We start from the raw sequence: 10,859 nt of genomic DNA, 5'->3' as shown, positions 1-10,859 counted from the left end.
TAAATTACAAATCAAACGTGCCGAAGCGGATTACGGAATGCAGGCGAATAAAAATCGCATTTCATCAGCTCGCTGCTGGAAGTTTCTCTCATTAACACTTCCCCAGCCTCCTCCCAGCCTCCGACCTTGCTGAAATAAAAGAAGCTTTTCATCACTCTTTGCCACGTTCGTTCCGCCCGAAGCACCCCTGAATCGGAATCAAAATGAACAAAAGAAACTTTCGAAACAGCAGCACAACTACCATCCTCACTCCACTCCACTCGCAGGAAAATGTTTCAAATCCTTTCCATCGAAATGGAAAACTCATTCGGTGCGGGTAGGAGGTGGAGCAGAAACTCCATCCCAGCGAAATGATTCAATTCACTTGGCGCTTTGTCTGACGCCTCCATTCTTCCTTCCAGGCAGAACCTCCTTACGATTCCCCCACACAGCCTCGGGTAAGCAGGTGAAAATGTCTCTCTTATCTGTTCACACCTGGTTCCGGCGGGATTTAGTGTCTGTGCAGAAACGTTAACTGGGAATCGATTCGGTCAGAGGCCACCAGTTAAACATAGGAAAAATAGAATGTCGATGGCTAACAGGGACTGTTTTCTCGCAGAACATCCCCCACGCGGTGTTCGGTGGCAGTCGGTAGATTGGGTTGCATTTTTTCCTATCCAAATCCCAATTTACCCTAAACATAGTGTTATCCTTCGACTGTATTCTGCAAATGAACCTGCTGACTATATTTTGCACTCTCTCCTTGGGCACGAATTCTCACAGAAAGAAAAAAAAATCGACCAGTTTACGTGTAGCCGAGAGAAAGGGCATCGGGAAAATTAAATAAAATTTATTGTCCAATGAGAGTCCCCGCTGCCCTCTGCGCATCCCGGTACCCGTTTCCGTATTCGTCGAACGAAGAAATCGAAGCGATAAATTAAATTTAATTCCGTATTTTCTCTGTCTTTTCTTCTTCTTCTCCACTGCAACAGCTCCGCTGCACATGGCCGAGGCGGTACAGGGCATGACGGGGAAGCTGGAGTGCAACATCACGTCTCCGATCGCCGGCGACCGGGCGATCCTGGTCATTTGGTACAAGGGTGGACAGACGATACCGCTGTACACGTGAGTATTGTTGTATTATTGTAGCTTTTTTGGTGTTTTTTTTATTTTCCTTTCTACAGTTTCCGTTTTCCGGTTCATAGTGCAGCAAGTCGGTGTAAATTGTTCTGCTAAGTACCTGTAATTGGAGGTTGTCAGCTGGGGTGACACGATGACAATTGGTTCTGGTTGATTTATGGTCAGCTCGAATGCTTGCGGTACGGGCGATAGTATGCGTATTGCGGTACGTTGCGATTAGGCGCAATGGGGACACTTTCGTAAAAGGAATGAGTACAAACGTCATAATCAGTGATTTTAAATAAGATTTAACACTTCTAGGCGTCACTCTATCAACGTTTAATTTCACGCATTTTAATTTTACACATTTGGCATTCGTTAAAACGCACCCGAAAAAGTAAAAAAAAATCGAAACGTCAAGTTTATTCCTAATATCAGCTAACCCTCAAGCTTTTATTTTACAATGCATTATTTGATACGGCTCATTGCGTTAGCCTAACAGAGCTCTAAGTATTTTTAAAAAATATATTTACAATATGAAAACATAAAAAAATACTATTGAGTGTCCACCAGATCTCGTGCCCGTAAAATTGTATTGCGTGTGCAACCCATTTTAGGGTAAATTCAAATGTGGGCTGACTTGCCGCACCACGCAACGGGGGGTTTCTGGGTAAACTTTACACTCAACATTCTCTCCCTCGTGTCGCTAGAGCTTTTGCCTCGGCGTCACCTACACCTCCAACATCTAATACACTGAAACCTCCATTTACTAACCAAACCGGGGGTTCGTAAATTGAATTAGTTCGTAAAAAAAGTGTTCGTTATTTGGGATTTAGTTCGTAAAAAAAGTTTGCTTCACATTCTTATTAATATTCGTTGGTTGAGCAATATTCTCGATAACCCTCACAGTATGGTTATTTTTGGAACGGGCTTGACAAGTAGATGCTGAAAATGGACAATTGGAACCTTTTCGAAATCCAAGATGGCGACTTCCGGTTGAGCAATATTCTCGATAACCCTAACAATACGAGCATTTTTGGAACGGGATTGACAAGTAGATGCTGAAAATGGACAATTGGAACGGTTTTGTAATCCAAGATGGCGACTTCTGGTTGAGCAATATTCTCGATAACCCTAACAATATTAGAGGTGTGCGCCACGCAGCCGCCGCCGCGCCGCGCCGGCGGTTGCATGTAAAAATAGTACTTTACCTGAAATCGGCAGCGCGGCGCACACCTCTAAACAATATGGGTATTTTTGGCTTGGCAAGTAAATGATGAAAATTGACAATTGGAACCTTTTCGAAATCCAAGATGGCGACTTCCGGTTGAGCAATATTCTCGATAACCCTAACAATATGGGTATTTTAGGAATGGGCTTGCCAAGTGAATGCTGAAAATGGACAATTGGAAACTTTTCCAAGTTCAATATGACGATTGCCGGTTGAGCATTATTCTTGATAACGAACAATATGGGTTCTATTTCCGTCAGGCACTCGTCAACCCTATCCCGAAATACCCATATTGTTGAGGTTATAGAGAATTGGATTCCAAAATAGTTCAAGACATCGATTTCCGTCATACACTCTTCAACCCCATTCCGAAAATACCCATATTGTTGAGGTTATAGAAAATTTATCTAAACCGGAAGTCGCCATCTTGGATTCCAAAATGGCTCAAGACATCGATTTCGGTCATACACTCGTCAACCCCATTCCGAAAATACCAATATTGTTAAGGTTATAGAGAATTTATCTAAATCGGAAGTCGCCATCTTGGATTCCAAAATGGCCCAAGACATCGATTTCCGTCATGCACTCGTCAACTCCATTTTGAAAATACCCAACTTATATTAGTAGCAATTAACTAAGAATACATAAGTATATAACTTCATGCTGTAATGTACGAACTCAAACTTTTCAAAAAGAGTTCGTTATTTCGAATTTAGTTCGTAAAAAAAGAGTTCGTTATTTCGAATTTAGTTCGTAAAAAAAGTTACGTAAATCGAATATTACGTAAAAAAAGAGTTCGTAAATGGAGGTTTCAGTGTATAGCGAGTTTAGTCGCCAGACGTTGCAAAATTCCACTACTCGTTTGAACATCTGCACGACGAGCTGATCCGTCCTTTCCGGGGTATATCCGGACCACACGTCCCCTCAACCACCGATTCCCGACATTCTCGTCCACTGTCAGCACCAATTCACCTTCCTGGATTGATCTTACATCCTAGAACTACTTTGTTCGTCTGCTTATTGTAGGCAGATATTCAGTTATCCACCGACGCCAAAGATTGTCCAATGCGTGCTGGATTATATTCCAGCTCCTCCTAGTTGCAGCCCTCGCGTCGACGGGATTTTTTACCGGCTGCTGAACCCCATTGGAGCTTAGCAACAAAAAATGGTTCGGGGTGAGCCACTCGGTATCAGCAGATTCTACCGGCACGAATGTCAGGGGACGAGAATTAATCATATGTTCCGCCTCTGTCAACAACGTGACGAATAGAGTGACAGGAAAAAAATGACCCCTATCGGCCCACCCCTGAGTCGATTTCTAGTTTTACCAGGAGTACTTGCACCAAATTTGAAGCAAATCGGACAAGTCTAGCTACCGGACCAACGTGCCTGAAGTTTGTATGCGATTTTTCGACAATTTTCATGGATAAAACCCACTAACTCGCATTTTTGCCGCTAGGTGGCACTGTATGCATTGTATTACCACTGTCAGTGAAAATAAGAAAGATAATTTAATTGTCCACAACTTTGTCGAAGACAGCTAGTCAATCCGGCTTTGTTAAAAGAAGTTATTAAAATTTTAACGAAGTGATGTCTGAGTCAGTTTTCCATAGGGCCTAGCAGTGCAATGTTGTGTATCAGTACTCGATTCGCGCGAACTAATCATTTTTGTGATATAACCGTTAGATTTAGCTCAATTGTAGGTTCAGAAAAATTGTAATAAATAATAGGAGTCATGCTTTGGTTAGAAAATTTTGGTTCCACATTGTACCGCATAGAGGGCGCCAACACTAACTTTTCAACGGAGAGAGATAGAAGTTAGGTGTCTTCCACAAAGTTGTAGAACAGGCATTTTGCAATAATTCTCCCGAACATCTCGATATTCTATCTCCCTTCTATGAAAAGTTAGTGTTGGCTCCCTCTATGTGGTCACAGTTGGAACTAAAATTTTCTAATCAAAACATAACTCGTATTATGTTGTATAATTCTTCTGAACATACTATTGAGCTAAACCTAACGGTTATTTCACAAAAATGTATAGTTCGTGGGAATCGAGTACTGATACACAACATTGCACTGCTAGGCCCTATGGAAAACTGACTCAGACATCACTTCGTTAAAATTTTAATAACTTCTTTTAACAAAGCCGGATTGACTAGCTGTCTTCGACAAAGTTGTAGACAATTAAATTATCTTTCTTATTTTCACTTACAGTGATAATACAATGCATACAGTGCCACCTAGCGGCAAAAATGCAAGTTAGTGGGTTTTCTCCATGTAAATTGTCGAAAAATCTCGTACAAACTTCAGCCACGTTGGTCCGGTAGCTAGACTTGTCCGATTTGCTTCAAATTTGGTGCAAGAACTCCTGGCGGGACTAGGAATCGAATGAACATTTTCAAACGTTTTCAAAAATTCATTATTTTTCTGGGCAGTTTAGTGACGAATGACTCTTCGTCTAATCTACGCTCCGTCGGAAGGGCTCCCAGTGCGACTTTCACCGACCGTACCATTCTTTCCCAACAACCTCCCATGTGCGGTGCCGCAGGTGGATTGAATCGCCACTGCGTATTTGCGTCGGTGAAAGTACTCGCTAAATCCTTGTTGACCCTTTCCAACTCTATCTTCAGCTCCCTACTCGCACCGACAAAATTGGTACCATTGTCGGAGAAAATTGCCTGTGGAGCACCTCGACGGGCGATGAAGCGACGAATGGCCTTTTTGCAAGAGTCTGTAGACAAGCTCGCTGCGACTTCCAAATGAATGGCTCTGATCGTTAAACAGGTGAAAGGGCCACCCACCTTTTAACTACACTCCGTCCGATTTGTATTTGATATGGACCGAAGTAGTCGATTCCCACAAACGTAAACGGTCGCAAGTATGGCGTCAATCTAACGCGAGGTAATGGACCCATCTTGGGTACAGTAGGAACAGCTCTATGTAATCGACACCATGTACAAGTTTTTCTAGCAAGACGTACTTGAACTCTCAACCTTGGCACGTAGAATCGCTGCTTAACTTCATTCACGATAGTTTCGTTGTTTGCGTGACGGTAAACACGGTGGTACCAATCAAGAAGAAGTCTGGTCATCCGATGTTCCTTCGGCAGAGTAACAGGATATTTAGCATCATAGGTTAGGCCTTCTGCTTTTTCCGACCGTCCATCCATTCGGAGAATCCCGAACTCGTCCATCGCTGGCGTGGTTGTTGCGATCTTGCTGCTTTTCTCCAATGGCTTCCGATCCTCGTTTCTCACTCGTAGATTCCGCTTCAACGTAGCAACTTCGTCCGGAAACTCGTCCGATTGCGCCAACCACCATAAACTACGCTCTGCTTTCTGCAACTCTTCTTTCGACAAACTAGCAGTTTCCAACGGTTCCTTGGAGTTCGCTCGTCGACAATTGTCCACAAACCGATGGACATACGCAATCGGTTTCAAAATTAAATACGCAAATAAATAGGCTGGTCGTAGTTCGCTGGCCTCCCCGATGTCAACAGGGTCCTTTGGCCATTCATGATTTTCGTCGTGTATATATTCAGGTGCCTTATACCACCGACTAGCGGGTTCAAAGGACGGGCCTCGTCCCCACTTCGTAGCCTCGTCAGCGACATTGAGTCGTGTTGGAACCCACCTCCATTCATCGACCTTCGACAGACTGAGTATCTCGTTAACCCTAAATGCCACGTATGAACGATATCGTCGTAGATCGGATTTAATCCAGGAGCGGACGGTGGTAGAATCGGACCAGAAATATGTTCGCTTTATCTTATACGAATGTCCTTCCTCGATGCTTTTCCTCAGTCGTGCTCCTAGAACGGCTGCAAGTAGTTCTAAACGCAGGATAGATAACGGTTCAAGGGGTGCGAACTTGGTCTTTGAAGAGACTAGAGCGCAGCGCACACGTCCTCGATCCAGCATTCTGAAATAGGCTACAGCTGCAAAGGCTTGCTCACTGGCATCAACGAATATGTGTAGCTTCAACGAATCCAAACTATTTATATCGTAGCGGGGAAAATAGCATCGAGGAATCTTTATATTCTCCATGCTCCGTAAAACTGTGAGCCACTGTTCCCATCGCCAGAATACCTCATCTGGGATAGTTTCGTCCCATCCGACATTTGTTTGCCATACATCCTGCACAATAACCTTTCCATGTATCACAAACGCCGCAACGAGACCCAAAGGATCGTAGATGCTCATGACAACTCGCAGTAACTCTCTTTTCGTGGGAATAACTTCGCCTTGAACTAACCGTCTGACATCGTCCCGGAGGTTCAACGTGAATGAGAAAACGTCCTCATTTGGCAACCAAACTAACCCTAGCAGTCGTTCGGAAGCTGCCTCTTTATCAGCAACAAAACATTTTACTGCCGTTGGGTTGACTTCCCCGATACGTTTCAGCACAACTTCGTGGTTGGAAAACCAGTTCCGTATCTGAAACCCGGCCTTCGCGTGAACTTCACTAACCTCTAGCGCTAATCCGAATGCTTTCTCTATAGTATCTAAGCTCTCGAGGTAATCATCTACGTAGTGCTTTTTCTTTATAGCATCTGCAGCCTTAGGATACTCTTTCTCGTTCTCCGTGGCGTTGAAATTTTTCACATACTGCGACTGTACCGGCGAGCACGTCGCCCCAAATATCGCGACGTCCGTTACCATCGTCTCCATCGGCATGTCAGGAGTGTTCCCCCAGAGAAAAAGCTGCGCACTGCGTTCTTTCTCCCGTATCAAAATTTGGTGGAACATTTCCTTTATATCTCCGCATATCGCAACCTCTCGTTCGCAGTAGCGATACAATACGGACAACAGGGGTGTCCGGTCCTTTCAACAGCATCGTGTTTAATGATACGCCTTTGGCTTTTACCGTGGCATCCCAAATCAACTTCACTTTTCCAGGCTTTTTTGGATTCAACACTATTCCGAGTGGCAAGTACCAAGTTCGGTTGGTTCATCACTGGTTGTCTTATGCGCATATCCCTTCTGTTGAAAATCTACTATTTGTTGACGAACATTTTCATACAACTCAGGGTTCTTCGATAGACGTTTCTCTAGACACCGCAAACGTTTCTCCGCCATCGGACGACTGTCAGGGAACTCGACATGATCGTGTTTCCATAAAAGACCCGTTTCGAACCTCCCACTTGCTGTACGCACCGTGGTCTGCTCTAATATTTTCCGTGCTCTTTGTTCCTCGATACCTTCAACAGAAGCAGCTACCGTCACACCCATACTTTCCACCGAAAAGAACTCACGGACATAATCATGGAGCTGGTCGTCTGATCGAGCGCAAATATGCATTTGGCGATGCTGAAATGACTCCGTGTCCTCTCGTAAATTTCCGTAAACCGCCCAGCCAATACGGGTTTTCGTTGCAATTGGTTCTAACGGACGGCCTTCTCGCAGCTTTAGAGTAGCCAACAGATGTGTATTGTTCAATCTGATGAGCATTCGTGGAACGGCTGACTTGAAGCTGCTAACTGGGAGATCTCGTAGGTGGTCGTACTGTCTCTCCATCTCGCCGAACTCTAGAGTTTGTTCAGGAAGCCCAAGATTGTCCACAATATGCACTTCGGCGACGTTGAACGGATTTTCACTCGCAGCTCCGGATATCTCCAAACTCACTCGTCGGGCTCCAGACATTTTTTGTTGATACCACCCGTCCACTGGATATACAGAGGCTCCGTCTTCCCCTTTAGACCCAAAGAATCCGCAATCGACTGTTCCAGCAACGTCACCGATGATCCATCATCTAGGAAAGCGTATGTGTGACCGTTTCCTTTCCTACCGAACAGCGTTACAGGTAGAACTCGAAAAAGCGTAGATGATGTCATTTGACGATGAATTGTCACCGTGGCATTCGCGTTCGATCTACTCATCTCGGAGTCAGCTGGAGATTGTTCGTAGTGGAGAAGACGGTGATGGCGCTTCTGGCACCCATTGACTCCGCAAACTTCTCCCTTGCACCGCCAGCGAATGTGAGGTGTGAGGCATCGTCGGCAGAGCTTGCGAGCTTTTACGATCTTCCACCTCTCATCGACGCAGAGCTTGCTGAATGTTGCGCAGTTACTAGCTAGGTGGCTTTAACCACCGCAAGCTGGACAGGACTCCGTCCTCCTCGTAGTAGCGGGAGCTGGAGTAGTACAAACTGATGGTGGATTCTCATTATCCCGATTATCATTTTCGATATCCTCATGCTGAATTCGCTCCGATGAGTGTGCATTTAGGTAAGCTTTCTTCTTTACTTTGTGCTCATCTCGCAAGGGCTTCGTTGTAGTTCTGCTCATAAGTGTCACACTGCTAGCAGCCGACGCAACTTTTGCCATACAGTCGTTGAAAATATTCAGATCTACTATCGGAATTTGCTGCTGATACAATGCCCAGTTGAACTTCACAGCTGGCTGCAGTTTTTCGATCAGCTCCTGCAGCAACACTGGGTTCGCCAGATGATTGTCTAATCCAACCGCCTTCAAATGTCCGCACAAGTTCTGCACCACCAATCCAAAACTCACCAGCATGTCCAGTCGATCGGCTTTTGGGGCAGGAGTTTTGCGCTATCTGTTCCGGACGTCCATACAGCATTTGGAGGGTGGATATGACTTAAGAGACTGTTGACGAGTGAAGCAGGAAGCTGCTCACTGCTTCTTTCGCACTTCCCTTGAGGCAGCGCTTAAGACTCAATAAGTTCTCCGAATCAGAATATCCGCATGCATGTGTTGAATGTTGGTAACTACTGATGAAGAGTGGCCAATCAACTGGATCTTCTGTGAACACTGGTAATTCTTTTGAAACTACATGCCTGGCAGCTAGTTGCTGCGTTGTTGGTCCTATTGAAACTAGTTGCAATTGACTCTTTGTATAGGGGTTCGCTGTGGGTGGATACTGTGTTTGAACCGGTTTGAAAGACTTGAGAGGCAGGGGCTAGAGAGGGTGTTGATAACGTTATGTCGGTACGACCACCCACTGGACTTGAAACTATAGTGGTCTCATTCACTCGATTATTAGAATACGAGGGGCGATAATCTACTACAGGTGTATGGGATGCTTGATAAGTTCCGGCACTTACCGAAGCTGCCACGTCGCTATAGATATCACCAGATATCTTCATGTGGTTGCCGTGAAGAGGTCGAAGATTTTCTCTCTGAGATTTCTGTTCTTTGGAGCAGACCGACTCTTTACTTCTCATCGCTTCGGTCACCAAATGCGATTGACTTTGGAACACTAGCGCATCTCGTGTTTCTTTCGCCTGCTCTCGTTGACGTAACACCTCCATCTGGTACATAAAATCCTGTTCCGACTTACGTAAACCTTGCAACTCGCTGTCCCAACTTGCTATTTGTTGCCGTCGTTGTAGTTTCGCTGCCGCATGATCTTGCTTCAAAATCTGCAGTTGTTGCTTGAATTCGGCTTCCTTGCGTTGCTGTTCGTGCAAACCCTGGGCCCGTTGCATCTCCAGTTGCTTCACCTGTTCCACCAATGCAAGATCCCGCTTTCTCCTCCCTTCGTTCTCTTTATTATGTTGCAGTTCCTGCAAACGCAATGCACCAGGCTCTTGCCGCCAGTGATCGTATGTTGGAATACTTTTGGCCAGTTTAGGAACCGTACCTACATTCGACCGGTCCAGCGCGTGCATCCGCAAGCAACGTTAGAAGCGGCTGGACGCTTACCGACGGAAGTATCGGCGAGATCAGATCGTGGTACGACTTGTCCTCAATACCAACGATGCCATCTGAATCATCCTCCAGATTTTCACCAATTGTAATACTTCCCGTTGTACGTATAAGGGAGTTCAAGTTACTAACGGTAGCTATGTCACCTGACAGCAGAGAATGCACACCCATCTTGCCTACTGATGCACTCTCTGCCAACGGAATTGACGTGAATTTCACGTTGCGTGTATCGACCGGAGTTACCATAGTCAGTAGAGTAGGATCAGCAAACTCGGTTATTTTTCTCTGACTCTCGACCCAAACCCCTACCCTACTGGTGCTCGTTCGGTTTGTACGATAGATACCTTCGCTATGTTCATCGTTGCCATCCTGTTGACTGCGCAGATCGTATTTTCTGGCAATGTACAGCTTCATCCGCTCCAATTTCTCCAATATTGCCTTTTCCAACAACGCTTGCTCCTGCGCAAGCTTTCTTCTCGTCCATTAGGCGTCGTTCTTCCTCGAGACGCTCTAACTCCCGGTCGATTCGTGCTTTTCACGCGCTTGATGAGGTTATCCGACTTGTGTCTGAGCGGATTGCCGGAACGGAGATTCGGGGTACGCATAACACACATGAAAAGGCAACCTTATTAACACTTGTTGTGCTTTTTTTTACCACATGAGGAATGATACCAATGCTCACATTCCTGATATTGGACCCTATACCATTCGGCAGTGTTCGGCCGATCACAGTACACACAGTGCTCACCTTCAACATCGTCGACCATAGACGGTACAAAAGATGGATCAAACCTTCCTTCACCTCTTTCATTGATGTCCACCTTTTCGAGGTTAGTTTTCGCGGCTTTAGCCATAGACCTTG

The 10,859-nt window shown here is 45.3% G+C and overlaps 1 protein-coding gene across 1 annotated transcript in view; it reads left to right on the top strand.

The window, feature by feature from the left end:
* The first annotated feature begins 294 nt into the window (after nucleotides 1–294).
* LOC131680855 (uncharacterized) overlaps nucleotides 295–10,859 on the top strand; it is a 54,545-nt gene continuing 43,980 nt past the window's right edge. Inside the window, exons 1-2 of the mRNA XM_058961568.1 lie at nucleotides 295–316; nucleotides 972–1,104. Of these exons, the coding sequence (XP_058817551.1) occupies nucleotides 295–316; nucleotides 972–1,104 (155 nt within the window). The remainder of the gene's footprint in view (nucleotides 317–971; nucleotides 1,105–10,859) is intronic.

Source organism: Topomyia yanbarensis, chromosome 2 (assembly GCF_030247195.1).
Source record: "Topomyia yanbarensis strain Yona2022 chromosome 2, ASM3024719v1, whole genome shotgun sequence".
Taxonomy (NCBI): domain Eukaryota; kingdom Metazoa; phylum Arthropoda; class Insecta; order Diptera; family Culicidae; genus Topomyia; species Topomyia yanbarensis.
This window is presented reverse-complemented; position numbering and strand designations above follow the sequence as displayed.